The sequence below is a fragment of the Balearica regulorum genome, chromosome 11, assembly GCF_011004875.1.
Source record: "Balearica regulorum gibbericeps isolate bBalReg1 chromosome 11, bBalReg1.pri, whole genome shotgun sequence".
NCBI lineage: Eukaryota > Metazoa > Chordata > Aves > Gruiformes > Gruidae > Balearica > Balearica regulorum.
The window spans coordinates 1,563,288-1,577,819 of NC_046194.1; the positions used below are offsets into that span (position 1 = coordinate 1,563,288).

The 14,532-nt window shown below is 54.8% G+C and overlaps 1 protein-coding gene across 5 annotated transcripts in view; it reads left to right on the plus strand.

The window, feature by feature from the left end:
- The first annotated feature begins 2,496 nt into the window (after positions 1–2,496).
- Positions 2,497–14,532, plus strand: part of EDA (ectodysplasin A) — an 81,479-nt gene continuing 69,443 nt past the window's right edge. For all 5 annotated transcript variants that reach the window (XR_012837198.1, XM_075763008.1, XM_075763009.1 and 2 more), the window contains exon 1: positions 2,497–2,877. Coding sequence is in view for 4 of the 5 variants with exons in the window: in XM_075763008.1 (XP_075619123.1) it covers positions 2,584–2,877 (294 nt within the window). In the remaining variant the exon portion in view is untranslated. The remainder of the gene's footprint in view (positions 2,878–14,532) is intronic.

Sequence of the window (14,532 nt, forward strand, 5' to 3'; positions counted from 1 at the left end):
TGACGCAAGGAGGGAACCGGTCAGCAGCAGGAATGTCAAAGCATCGTGGAAATCAGGGTAAAGCAGTTGCCAGCTTCGCTGGTCGCCAAGGAGGTCAGATTGGCCTGGCAGGGTGACCCTCAACGAATCCCCGCTGGCCGGCCTTTCCTTCTCACCGGCCGGGTGCTAACACGCACCTTGATTATTTGCAATGTTTTGGGGGTATTTAACCAAGCCGTGTGGCCTCTATAATAGTTTCCCAATGTGTTATTCATCCTCACAAGGTCTTCTAAGCTCTCCCTGACCTCGCAAATTCCCAACGATAGCCCCTAATGATTTGGCTAAAACATCATCGTCGTTCGGCCCAGCTAGTCGCAAAAATCCTCGTGTTTCTATTTCTGCTCACCTTCCCTCCCTCCCTCTTACCTGGGGCTGGTGTTACCGCTTGCCTGACTGAAACTCGAGGGTTTTTAAAAATTTAATTTCCCACTAAAATAGTCCCACCCCTTCTGTTCGTTTCCCTTTCGGCTCTGCGTGTTCCTCCTCGCTGAGAAAACCACCTGGTTTTTCCTCTCCTCGTTTACTGACATACTTGTCGATGGTTCCTTATCTCCCCACGCCACTTGCTGTCTGTCCTCGCGCTGCCCCGCGGCCGGAGCCTTGCTCCTTCCAGCTCTTGTCCCCACACGCTCGAGCTATTCTTTTACGCTCAGTATTAGGGCCTGGTCTGATTTATACGTTCTGTGCGTGTTCCTTATTGTGTTCGAGATGACCAAGCTGATCTCATGCTATTCTTTCTATCTCGCTTCTGCGTTGGGATGGTCTGCAGATGTGCCATTACTCCAATTCCAGCAAGGAACCGGCAACTCCCTGGGTGTCTTCCCCCCACCCCTTGTTTTCTGAGGGATATATACCCAAACTCGTGGTTTGGGCAAGCCTGCTTTCTTCAAGTTCACAGTCTTCCCTCTCAAAATCCACACTTTTGCCCAAGCTGCTTTCCACCTTTGATTTGTTTCTAGCAGTCAGAAACCTTAAAAAAGCTGGAGGATGCCCCAAAACGTTCAAAAAACATTCTGGGCACCCAGCGCTCAGCTGCATTCACCTTCCAAGCAGTGCCTACAGAATTAACGTCTGCCAGCTGAGCCCTGGATGTCTTTGGTATCTACTCTCAAAAATCTTTCTCTGGTTTCTCATTGCAGAGAATCATCGGCACATGCAGCCGCCTGGCAGTGAAACTCCCTTTGAGAGGCTAATTCGCCTAATGCCACCGCAAAATCTCGGGTGCTCACAGTCCCAAGGGGGGTGCAGCAAACTGCCCTTCCCACCAGCCGAGCTCTCGGTCTCCACCCTCGTCTCGCTTGTGATGTGTATAGAACTAGTGATGTGTATAGAACTAGAGAGGTATATAGAACTAGTGATGTGTACAGAACTAGTGATGTGTATAGAACTAGTGATGTGTATAGAACTAGTGATGTATATAGAACTAGTGATGTGTATAGAACTAGAGAGGTATATAGAACTAGTGATGTGTATAGAACTAGTGATGTGTATAGAACTAGTGATGTATATAGAACTAGTGATGTATATAGAACTAGTGATGTGTACAGAACTAGTGATGTGTATAGAACTAGTGATGTGTATAGAACTAGTGATGTATATAGAACTAGTGATGTATATAGAACTAGTGATGTGTATAGAACTAGTGATGTGTATAGAACTAGAGAGGTATATAGAACTAGTGATGTATATAGAACTAGTGATGTGTATAGAACTAGAGAGGTATATAGAACTAGTGATGTGTACAGAACTAGTGATGTGTATAGAACTAGTGATGTATATAGAACTAGTGATGTGTACAGAACTAGTGATGTGTATAGAACTAGTGATGTGTATAGAACCTTGCACTGAGCAACCGCCCAGCCCGTTAATGATTTTTGGCTTCGGTCTGTAACTCTTTGCCCTATCTGCTTACAGAAAAGCACAAAGTCGTGGCTGGAGGCCGGTGGCGTGCTGGACCGGAGCAGGGGTACGGCTAACCCGGCCTTGCCGCAGGCTGGCAGAGGATGCCTGAGAGTGGGAGATGCGGCGTACGGCGTGCAGCGCGGGCACTGCCTGAACCGAGGGCTACGCCTGGGCATTTCGTGCCCCTCGATGGGCTTTTGCTCCTGCGACGCACATCCCATCCCCTGGGAGCTCTCGGCATGCTCAGCACCTCCCGCCAAGACACCGCACCTTCATCCAGAGGCGTGTAACGCGATTACGAAGTAAAGGCTGCCCGGAGGAGCGGTGGCGGCGGCTGCAGACGTGACAACCCCTGCCACATCTGCGGACGTCCGTCCGTCCGTCCGTCCATCCACCCGTCCGTCCGTCCGTCCCGGCCGTGCTCCTCCCGCGGGGCCGCAGCCGGCGGCGGCCGGACCTGCCCGCACCGGGGCGGGGCTCTGGCGCGCGTTGGCCCCGCCCCGGCCCCGCCCCTCCCGAAGCCACGCCCACTGGCGGGGCGCTGAGGCGGCCCCGGCCGCGCAGCCCCGCGGCGGCACGGCGCGCCCCGGCCGAGCATGGAGCAGTAGCGGCTCGGCGCCTCGCCGCTCCGTACCGCCGGCCATGGGTGCGGAGCGCAGGGGGGAGGCGGCGGCGGCGGCGCCCCGCGGTGGCTGCGCCTGCGGCGGCGGCGGCGGCGGCGGGAGCTGGCGGCTCTTCCTCGGTTTCTTCGCGTTGTCGCTGGCGCTGCACGTCCTGACGCTGGGCTGCTACCTGGAGCTGCGCTCCGAGCTCCGCCGCGACCGCGGCCCGCAGCCCGCCGCCCCGCCGCGTCGGGACGGTACGGCGGCAGCCCCGGGCTCCCCGGCCGCCGGCCGCCCGCAGCGGCCAAGCGAGGGCGCGGAGCGGCGCCAGCAGGTGGGTGCCGGGCGGGGGGCGGGCGGGCGGGAGGGGGGGGGGGGGGGTCCCGGCCGGGCGGGACCGCACTTGTCACGGAGCCCCGCGCACCCCACCCTGCCCCCCGCCCCGGGCACCCCGGCGGTGTTGGCTCCATCCCTCCGCCCGCGGATGCGGTTTCGGGCCGTCCCGCTCCCGTAGGCGCTTTTAAAAAAAAACACCCCCAAAACAAAACAAAAACAAAAACCCACCCCTCGCTTGTGTTTATTTAGAAAAAGGGGGAAAACAGCCCCAAGCTCGGAGTTAAATTTGGAGCGCGCTTAGTTTCCTTTTCCGTGGCTGGAAAGCGCGAAGGGGGAGCCGGTGCTGCGGGGGTCTCGGCGGGGCTGCCGGGGGCCGCCCGCGCTCCACCTGCCGCCCGCCGCTTCCCGGGCGCTCCGTCGTGACAGCCCGCGCTATCGGCTCCGCTCCCGACACCCCGGGCTCGCCGGGACAGAGAGCGGGAGGCAGCGCCTCTGCCCCGGGCGTTGCTCCGCCGTCGGTGGGGGTCTGCTCCGGGCGGGCGGTACCGCAGCTGGGCACGGCTCAGCCTTAACCCCGCTCCTCCTGCCCTCCTCGGTTTGTGGGGCAAATCCTGTTCCCTGCGCTTGTCTCTCTGCTCCTGGGGCGGGTTTGAGTATTTGAATTTTTTTTTTTTTGGGGGGGGGGGGGCCCCACCCCTCCACCAAGGTGCACCAGCCTTTTCGGTGATGGCTCGGCGTGCCCCCTTCCAGCAGCTTCTACGTGTGAGCTGGGCAGGACAGGTCGGCTTCTGCCTCCGGTTTTCCTCGCCGGGGTACGGAGCCCCTGGGAGCGGTGGTGCCCGGAGGGGCTCGCCTGTCCCGAGAGCCTCTGGGAGAGCAGGAGCGGAGCTGGGGCCTCCGCTCACAAACTTAGATCATTTTTTCCAGGCACGAAACCTCGCTGCAAGCAGGATAAGCTGGAGGAAGGAGTTTCCTCCCCTTCGAGCCTCGCAAGCGGATGGCCCGTTCCCCGAAGGTGCTGGGTGGCTTCGCTGGGGGGTCCCGGCGGGGTCCTGCGGGTCGGGGGGGGGAGCGGAGATGCACAGCCCTGCCGCAGCGCCCGGCAGTCCTTGCCTTGCTGGTTATCAGTGTGTGTGGGGGGGGAGAAGGACAAAAATAGCTTTGATAAAGCTGGGAGTTTGGAAACTCTTCCTCCCGCTTGGCAGCGGGCAGCAGTTCCGCTGCGCCGGCCTCGGCTGCTCCCGGGAAAGCCGGGCTCGCGCCTTCCAGCGGGTATTTGGATTCTGCAGCTTCCGATAATAAAATCTAAGTAAGCGTTGGACCGGAGCGAAGCCGTGCTATCTGGTCATCGCTTTTTTTTTTTTTCCCCCCTTTGGTCCTGAAGCGGTGCGAACGTAAAGTGAGTCGGAGCGGCTTGGTGTCGTGTTTGAATTCTTAGGTTGTCTTGTAATAGCATGTGGCTGAAGTTCCTTTCGTGTTATCGTGCTGGATCTGCTTAGTCTTCAGAGCTCTTCTTTCTCTAGTGAAATAGCAGGGTAAATAGTTGAGGCATTCATAAATTACAGCGTTAGATAATTTGTCTCTGGATGCATATGAAGATCCAAGCGTCGCTCGCTACAGCTGACATACTCCAGATAAGGTAACGCTAATTATTTATTTCTTTATTTTACATCTGGTCTGCCGGGCGTAAGACGAAAAATTCTTTCGGACATATTGAAGCAGTTGATTGTGAGAGGCAGTTTCCTCGTAGTAAGGGCATGTGAAATGCTGAGCTTCCTGGGCAGCGTGCGGCTCGCAGCCCGAGTGCTGGCACCGACGGCGCTCTGTTTGGAAACTGGTGCTGTGACAACGCGTAATTAATATTATTTGTAGTAGCGCTGCTCTCCTGCTTCTCACTGACTCTTCTGCCTCGCCATTTGCTTGAGCCTACGAGCAGCTAAAACCAGCCACCTTCTGTCTCCCGAGGTGCTGCGGATGGATCCCTTCTGTGATTAAAGGAACTATTTGCAAACAAACAGCTTTATTTCAAAAGTTATCGTCAGCAAGGTTAAAACCTTCAGGCTGGGGGGGGGTTCCTAGCTGCTTTCCAACCCGTAGCAGCCAAGCTGCGCCGCTGGTAAACCCAAAGCGGGGTCCCGTCCACGTGTGTCAGGAGACAGATGCTTACATAAATTAAGCAGAAATTACTAAATAATTACTTCAAGCGATGTGATCAATGGCATCTCTCTCCCAGGAAGCGGCGGGGGAGCGGTCGGAGTCGGGGTGCGCTGAGGGGACCCAGCATCCCGATAAAGGCGGTGCTGTGAGCCCTCAAACGCTCCTTCCGCCGCGTTGAGCTGTGCGAAGCGTTCCCAGTAAGGAGGTCGAGTAATGACCGCGTGTATTGGGACTGTACGAGCTGATATTAAAAAAAAATAAATAAATAAATACTCCTTTCCTTGACCCTTTCCCCCCCCTCCCCTTCCTGACCTGAGGCAGGAGGCAGAGGAGCGGGGGGAAGGACGGGGAGCGATGGTCAGTGCCGAGATTTTGGCAGAAATCTCACCTGGCCGCTTTCCAGAAATGACCTCATGACAGGAGTGAGATTTGGCAGCTCGATAACGCCCCGCTTCCCTATCTTACAGGGTATTCAAATATGTAACTCATTTAGGATACAAGGGCAATTTTTCATGGCAAAGGTTGAGGCGTCGCAGTTCACATCTTTGTCCCAGAAGCTGCCGGGCGTTGCATCGCCGGCTCGGCGTCGAGAGGAGAAGTTTGCTCGTGCTGTCCCCTCCGAGGTGCGAGAGCGGACCTGGGGAGTGGTGACCGTGGTACCGCGGTGGTACCTGACCCATGGCATCAAATCAAAACAACGATCCATCCTGCAGATGGATCCTGCGGCACGCAAAAGCGATTCTGCGCCTGTGTCCGTTAGCGTTCGGTAGGCGCTTCGCTAATGACTCTGCTGGTGGAGAACTGGCAGCAGGGTACTACGCGCAGCTCGTTAAAATATTTTATGCCTAAACTAGATTGTGTTTTGTTGTCAAAAAAAATCGTCCTTGCAACATTGAGACTCACGGAGCATCGCCTCCGTGCTTTTTCTCCGAGCACGTCCGTGTTGCGCTACGTTTCTGCAAAAACTTGGTTTTTTGCAAACGCTGGGCAAAGCGCACGCCCTTGTGAGTGTCCCGAGACGGGCTTAAAAGTTGCCAAAGTCTGCTTCTTGGCCTCGGATCAAATATTCATCAGATACGTCAGATCAAACTAATTGTGGAGGCGCTTGCGGCTGGTCGGGGGGGGGGGACGAGGGGCTGCCGAGTCATCCGAAAAAATGTGCTGAGCAGGAATTTGGGTACCATCCCCACCAAAGGCGTCCGTTCCTACATCTCCACCTCGCGTCTTTTTAACGAGGGATGTACTTGCTTTTGACTAGCGCTTACACCAGCGTTCCTGGCACTATCATTGCTTTCCTGCCAGTATTTTTTAATTCCACCAAAGCAACGAGTATAAATCCCCTGACTGTTCCTTTTTCTTCCCTTCCCACCCGTATCCCTCCATCTCCTGAAGCCGCAGTCGGGGTCCTCCTGTTCCAGCGGTCGTTAAGGGGTACACGGCCACCTTAATTTGTCTCTGATTTCTAAAAGCCTGCTCGCTCTTTTGATAAGGAATTTATAGGAATAAAGCTTTAGAGGCAAAGTAGTATTTTGCTGGTAGTCACGGATAAAGAAATATAGCGAGAGCGTGCGACTGAGATACGCACGCTGCTTTTTGTTAGATTTAGTAAAAATGAGTAACTGGCTTTACTTGAGGGGGAGGCAGGAAAAGATTTAGGGAGTGATATACAGGTTTTTCCCTGTTTCTGGTCTGGATGCTGTGGTGGAGTCATTCTTGGTGAATTATTTGGATGGAGAAGGGTTTTTCACCTGTTTTGTTTTGTTTGTTGTTTTTTTTTCACAATTATTTCACCCGGAGAAGGGTTGTGGCGTGTTGGCCTCTAACTGGCCGTGGGCAAGGGCCGTTGGTCGTAGAGGACAGGCGGACGTCGCGTTGTCACACTTGCCCTGTTGTCCGTTCTCTGCCACCCGAGGGCCCTGACCGAAAATAGGGAATTGTGGCCAGGTACTTGCTGCCGTCTGTTCTCAAAATGATTGTACGGTGTTTCTCAAAATAACGTTTTGCATAATAAATATAATAATAATAGCGTGAGTAGCTCTGTGCTGAAATGGCGTTTGGAAGGTTGGCCAGAACTTCTGGGCAAGACCGATCCTAGTGTAAGAGCAGGAGGGTGTTAGTGCTCCTTGCTGTCTTTTGCCCCGCGAAGGTGAAAGTGCAGTTATTTTGCCCTTTCTTCTCAATTCCAGCTCCGGACTAAAAGACAGCGTTCGGGTGCGATTTGCACAACACGCTGTCAGAGTCTAAAAGGCATTAATGCCGCTCCAGAGTCTTCTCCCTCCCCGAGCACGCCTCCAGCTCATCCACGTGCGTTCATCCCCGCGACGCTTGTCTGGTTCCCGCATCCCGAGATGGATCGGGGAAGAGCTGAGACCCGACAGCGCGCTGAGAGCTTTGAGCAGAGGGTTTTGTTGGAAACGCTGCTCCAGCATCAGCCTCCTCGGAAAGCAGCATCCCTGCGAGGCGCAAGCCTTGGAATACCTGGTCAGGGCTCGTGCTTTGGGATTTCGTGACTTCTGATCCCGGGTCCGTGCGGGCGGGCTGCGGAGCAGAAGGAAGATGGTGTTTTGGGATGCGTTTGTCGGTGGGTTTTCCCTCGAATTACGCTTGGTGGTCTTGGTTGCAGCTGAAGGAAGCTCTTGCAAGGGCAATAAAGGGAGACCGCGGTGCGCTGTCTGGCTAATCGCACGTCGGGGCTCTGGTAACCTTCATTCGCATCCCTCGGCAGAGCGGATAACATTCCTGAGGCTGCCTGAGGTTTGGGGTCTGTGCCGGCGAGAGGGGGCTGCAGCGGCGTTGCCCGACATCAAATAGAAAACATATTTCTGCTACTATGCCTGTGAATATTCTGTGCGTAACCTGGCGCGAATCCATCAGCTCCCTTTAAAAAGAAAATGGCGCAGAGCGTCAGGACAAGGGTGGTGACTGCCGGGTACGCCGCGTTAATTGGAAAATTAAGTGCGGTGTGAGCTTTGCCCGGAGGGTTTGAGGTGCGTCCGTGCGTGTGCCGTGGGTTCAGCTCCCGGCGTGCCGAGGAACCGTCTCCTTCGGCCGCGTGGGAGCTGCCCGGCCGGGGACCCTGTGCCGAGACCGCGCTGCTTTAGGCACCTTCTGCTCGTCTGCAGAGATTTACGGTGCTGCTTGGGTGCCTGCACCGAGGAGGCGAGACGGACGCCGTGTCGTGTGCGGTGGGATGTCACCGCTCCCGAGGTGTTCAGGAGCTTCGGAATTTCCCTTTGGAAAAGGGGGAAACTGTCAATAGCTGCGGCTCTGGGGTCTCCGGCGCAGGTCGGCTGCGGGCACGTCTCGCTGGGGAAACCCTCAAAAGTGCTGGGGATGCTGGTGAGAGTAGTGAGCAGGTAGGAGGAGGAAAATCTCACGTGTAGGAGAGAAGAGGCGGTTGGAAAACACGGAATTTATTTTGCAACTGTTGTCTTGAAGCTTGTGTCAGCCGGGGGGGAGCGCAGGCAGCCCTGCTCCGGGGCCGGCGGGCGCTGCCCTCTGTGCTCGGGTGCCCCGGAATGAAGCTGGGGGCGGGGGGACACGACCGATTCTGGAAAATAACTGCGGGAGTGCAAAAGGAAAGAGTAATTTTTCCAGCCAAAAGCAGAGGGAAAGCGGAGAAGGGTCAAGGAAGAAATTAATTCAGTGATGCTCGGGAGCTCATGGAGGAATGTGGGGATGCTGATGTTGTGTCGGAAACAGAAAAATGGGAATAATGCAGGAATAACGCGGGAATAACGCGTCCATTGAGGCAGGGTCGGCCCCAGCATCCTGCCTGCACGGGGAGGAGTGGGTGCGGGTGGCAGCGCGTAGCAGCGCACAGAGCGTCGGTGCTATCGGAAGAATTAAGCGAGCAAAGAAGCGTGCGGCCGACCAGGGCAGCCCTTGCTGGGCGGGGGGTGGACGTGGAGCACGGGGCTCCCTTCCGCGCCGGGCTGCTCGGGGCTCTGCCCCCACCTCCCCTCCCAGAGCTGAGCTGGCCGCTGTATTTTCTGTATTTGTATTTTCTGCCTGTTCCACGAAGGATAAATATTGCAAGTTTGTGCAAGGACTCGGGACTCTTTATCGGCATTTATTGAATTCCTTGATGGAGAAGGTTGTTGTTGCCCAAGTAAGTGTTGGGCTGACACGTGACCAAAGTTGTGGGGTTTTTCCACAATTTTGCGATGAGCTGACTGGCAAACGCTCAAACCCGTGTTTTTAAGAACGCTCAGTGGCATTCCAGAGTTATCTTTCGCTTAACCTCGGAGTACATAGTGCTTTATCAAACCGATATTATTCTAACCTTTTAACATTATTTTTCTTACCACATAATACTATAAATCTTCTCTGCTCTTCCATACACATGTAGTATCTTGTAATGCTAATTAAACTGCGCACTATCCCGATTTTGCACTCCTACTAATCCAATATATTTTTCTTGACTGGAAGCCAACCCTTGAGAGCTTCGGAGCGTGCGAAGCTCTCGTTCCAGTCTTATTATATGTTAATGACTTTATATTTTAATATCTTTCAACACTTGAAGAGGATGTTAGTTTTAGAGGTGTCTGGCTGCGCAAGGTAACCCGTACGCGAGAGGCCGAGGGGTTTTTGTGAACGCGAAGCGCTAAGTCAGCGCCGTGCAGGGAGTAAGTGGTAAGCGTGTCTCTGAAGATGTGTAATCTGTCAGAATTCATTGTGCACAACTACAAAATTACAGTGAGATTTGGATGCAATTTTAAAATAGTTAACTGTCTTTATAGGAGAGGAAAATAAAACTCTTGCCTAGACTTTTACATGTTGCAGTTGTTAAGTGCTCTCTTGTTAAGCTCTTGGGGAAACGCGCTGGTTTTGTGTGCTGATGGTGCTGATGCCAGTTGGGCCTGAACGCTACTATAACAGCAATAATTACTCACAGATGGGTGGATATTAAAATGAGCTCTTTCCATCAGCCCAAATAAAATTCTGTTGTAAGTGCAAAGTACTAAATATGCAAGATTGTATTGATGAAATGCCAGTGCTGTAATGTATTCCACATGGCAAGTGCCAGCATCCTCCTGCTGAAGCTGCACCTCGGCTGCAGCTTGTCGGTCTCCGGTATCGATCGGCGCTTCCTCGGCGCTGGCTCTCGCAGCAGGAGGAGCGGGCCGGCGACTTGCAGCGATACGTAAATCTGCAAGCGATTTAGCTCTGCGCGCTGTGCCTCCTTGCGTGTGCCGTGGTAAGGAGGAATACCGTGCAAAGCTGAACCCCGGCCTCCGGCGCTTTCTTCTTGGTTGGATTCATTTCAGGAGACTTAAATGTGCTGAGAAAATTGTGGGATGCCAGCGGCAGGCGTTGCATTGCATGGCTTTGCAGCGGCGGGCGTTGCATGGTGTGGGGTTGCGTTGCATGGCTTTGCAGCAGCGGGAGTTGCATTGCGTGGACGTTGCATTGCATGGCTTTGGAGCAGCGGGCATGATGCCATGGTGGACGTTGCGTTGCATGGTGTGGACGTTGCGTTGCATGGTGTGGACGTTGCGTTGCATGGCTTTGCAGCAGCAGGCGTTGCATGGTGTGGGGTTGCGTTGCATGGCTTTGCAGCAGCGGGCATGATGCCGTGGTGGATGTTGTGTTGCGTGGTGTGGACGTTACGTTGCATGGCTTTGCAGCAGCGGGCATGATGCCGTGGTGGACGTTGTGTTGCATGGTGTGGACGTTACGTTGCATGGCTTTGCAGCGGCGGGCGTTGCATGGTGTGGGGCTGCATTGCATGGCTTTGCAGCGGCGGGCGTGATGCCATGGTGGACGTTGCATTGCATGGCTTTGCAGCAGCGGGCATGATGCCGTGGTGGATGTTGTGTTGCATGGTGTGGACGTTACGTTGCATGGCTTTGCAGCAGCGGGCATGATGCCGTGGTGGACGTTGTGTTGCATGGTGTGGACGTTACGTTGCATGGCTTTGCAGCGGCGGGCGTTGCATGGTGTGGGGTTGCATTGCATGGCTTTGCAGCGGCGGGCGTGATGCCATGGTGGACGTTGCATTGCATGGCTTTGCAGCAGCGGGCATGATGCCGTGGTGGATGTTGTGTTGCATGGTGTGGACGTTACGTTGCATGGCTTTGCAGCAGCGGGCATGATGCCGTGGTGGACGTTGTGTTGCATGGTGTGGACGTTACGTTGCATGGCTTTGCAGCGGCGGGCGTTGCATGGTGTGGGGTTGCATTGCATGGCTTTGCAGCGGCGGGCGTGATGCCATGGTGGACGTTGCATTGCATGGCTTTGCAGCAGCGGGCATGATGCCGTGGTGGATGTTGTGTTGCATGGTGTGGACGTTGCATTGCATGGCTTTGCAGCGGCGGGTGTTGCATGGTGTGGATGTTGCATTGCATGGTGTGGGGTTGCGTTGCATGGCTTTGCAGCGGCGGGTGTTGCACGGCACGGGGGTGCAGCAGCGGGCGTTGCGCAGTGTGGTCTTGTGCTGCGTGGCTTTGCAGCAGTGAGCGTTAAGCAGCACGACGTCGCGTGGCTTTGCAGGGGTTGCTCGACGCGGGGTTGCAGCGGGTGTTGCGTGGCGAGGTGGTGTGTTGCACGGGGTCACGGTCACTGCCTGTTGTTGCGTTGCATGGCTCTGCAGCAGCAGCGGGGCTTTGATGGGGCGGCTGGTACCCGCTGGCTGGTTGCAGGTGCGGGAGGAGGAAGAGCGGGGGGGAAGGCTCTCACCCTCCCTGCCCCGCCGGGCAGAGCTGCCTCTAGTTTGGCCCAAGCGTGGGCTAAATTCGGGCCAGCCGCGGAAGCGGCGGCAAACGTGGCTTTGCAAGATCAGGCCCTTGTCTCTGGTGCGCGTACCTCTCCGCGATGCCCGCGGTGTCCCAGGGCTCCCCGAGCCTTCGCAGCCCGAGCGGGGGGTACGTACCTGCTGCCCTGCGGCAATGCCGTGCTGCTGCAGCCCCGGCCCCCGCCCGCAGCCTTTGTCTGCCTTTAATCCCTCTTTGCAATTCGTGCCACCGCTGTGCTTTAAACCTTGAGGCACAGAGCAAGGGGGAAGAGAGCGAGAAAGTTTCTTAAGCCAGCACTTGAAGTAAAGTCCACCTCGGAGCACCTAACAGGTTTCTAATGGTAAATTATACGGGTGGAAGCAGTGGCTGCGTCGGGGTTGTGGTCTGCACCGTGGCCAAGGCTGAGCCACGTCCGTGGCGGCTCCGGCTCCATGCTGGGACCAGCACTGATGCTCCTGGCCCCGCTCCGGGATGTCTTGCGGCGTTTCTGGTTGCCCCGTGACGGTTAAGCTGGGTGCTGCTCCTGCGTGCTGCTCCCTCGCTAAACCTCATCACGCTTCGTAGTCAAGGTTTTATTCTCTTACCTCTTCTCCATTTTCCATTGCTTATTTTCAGGAGGGCAGCGTTGGCGTTCCTTCTAGGAGAGCGTCTCCTCCGCTCCCTCGCAGCCCCCCGCCGCTGCCCCGGGGGGTCTCCCAGCCAGAGCCCCGCCGTCAGCCGTGCCGCCCCCAGGAATGAGCCTTGCAGGTAGAAGGGCGATCCCTTGGCTTTCGGCCGCTCAGTTGTTTTATTCAGCGTTCTCCATCCCCGTTAAGGTCAGCATTGCTCTATAGGTCTGCACGCGTGGGGGTTTTTTTATGGGTAAATGATACCAAGCGCTTGCAACAGGAAAAAAAAGAGGAGACCAGCGCTCCTGACGGTAGGTGCTGGAGCAGGAAAATGGGGGTTAAAAAAAAATAACATCACGCATCCAGATACACAGCAAATACCTGATTAGCTTTAAGGGCGAGAAGATGTACCTTGTCTAGCAGAAAAGAGAAGAAAAAAAACCATAAATCTTTGAATTCTTCCTTTTATTTTCTCATCCGTGAAGCGCCAGCGGCTTTTCCCGGGTTTCCCAGGGAAGGGAGCGTGGGGCTGCGGATACTTCATGGGGCAGGCGCTGATGGCCTGAACAGACTCTGTGTGATCCTTCCCATCTTCTCCGTGTGCTGGGCTCAGTGCAATTAATCCAGGAAATAATTTTGGAGCAATTATTTCCTTCAGCCTCGCAAGTAAGTTGCTGAGCTACTGCTAACCTCAACCAGCGCTTTTTTGGTTTTTTTTTTATTTTCCCATAGGATAAATCATTTAAAGCTGATAGCTGGAACTGTTGCTGACACTGAGAGAACTAAACAGTTCAGACTCAAAAATGAGATTTTTATTTTTCACTGCAGTTGCAGGGTGCCACCAGTCTGCCCGTTGGTGTGTTTACCCGGAGTCTCGCTGGGATTTAAGAAATCTGGGGCAGCAGGAGTTAGGAGGGGTGGCTTTTCTGCCTGGAGAGCTTTAATTCTCATACTTTCCCGTAAAACATACCCTATGGCGGAAAAAAATCAGGTCAAAATAGGACTTGCTGGATGTGCAGCTGATGAGGTGTATCTAGAGAGCAGGATGGAAACCCATAAAGAAAATAGTTGGTTTTCAACTGCAGCTGTTAGTATCTTTTTAGTGATAATGAAGTAAATTAGTGCGTTGGCTGCCTTGGAGCTATGGATGGGCTTGTTGGCGCTTGCCGGGCGTGCGGTGTTAACTCTTGCCGGGAAGATCCCGGCTGGGGAGCGCCACGCACGGCTCCTACCCGGAGCTGGATTTGCTCTGTGTGCCATTGGAGTAAACTGAGGGAGACCTTCTCTTCTGAAGATCGAAAGGAGACCTTTTCTACGTGCGGGGGAAGGTAAAGACGTTAATTATCACTTTTAAAGGATTATTCTATCATTTTAGCAACATCTTTATCGCCGACTCAGCATTTTCTTCCATTTCTTCTGTCATTGAAAGGAATTGTTGTAACTCAGAGTACGGCTCGTGCACAGATCCCCGGATGGGCAGAACTTGGCGGTATCCAACAGAGTGGGTTTGAGGAAAGTGCCGCTGTTTTACTGGTGATGCTCTGCTTTAATTCCAGCTCCTCTGGCAGCGCGGTGGGATCCTCGCCGGTCCTCTTTGGTGGCTGCCGACCCCTCCGCGTCCCTTCCCGAAGCCCCTCTGGGTTTGCAAGTCGTGGAAGTTAATTTTGAAAGCCCAAACGTATGAGTAAACCACACGTGAGAGATCTGAACTCAGATGTAGGGATCAGTGATTTTCGCAGCGTTCCTGCAGTTTTCCAGGCTCTGATGGTAGCAAAGGGCAGGTACAGGAGGGGAAAAGGGATTTTCTGCGCTGAGGTTCGTGTGCCAGAGCTCTGACACGCTTCCACAGGAAAACGTTTCTGATGTGGCAGTGATGGGCTTTAAGGCGCAGGATGGGCTGGACGTGCAGCACCACCCCAGTGAGGCTCAATCCTGCTGCTGCAATAACTGCTAGGAGAAAAATGAGGCACTCCAATGTTTTGGCTTTTTTTTTCTTTCTTTAAAAAAAAAAGCAGTCCTGGGTGACTTGTGCTTCCCGAGATGTGTGCCGCGGGTAGCGGGTGTCTCATGGGGCCGTGGCTGGGGAGGGCTGGGTGTCCTGGGGTGTTCCTGGTGGGAAGAGCATCCCGGCGGCTCGCTGTGCCGGCGCTC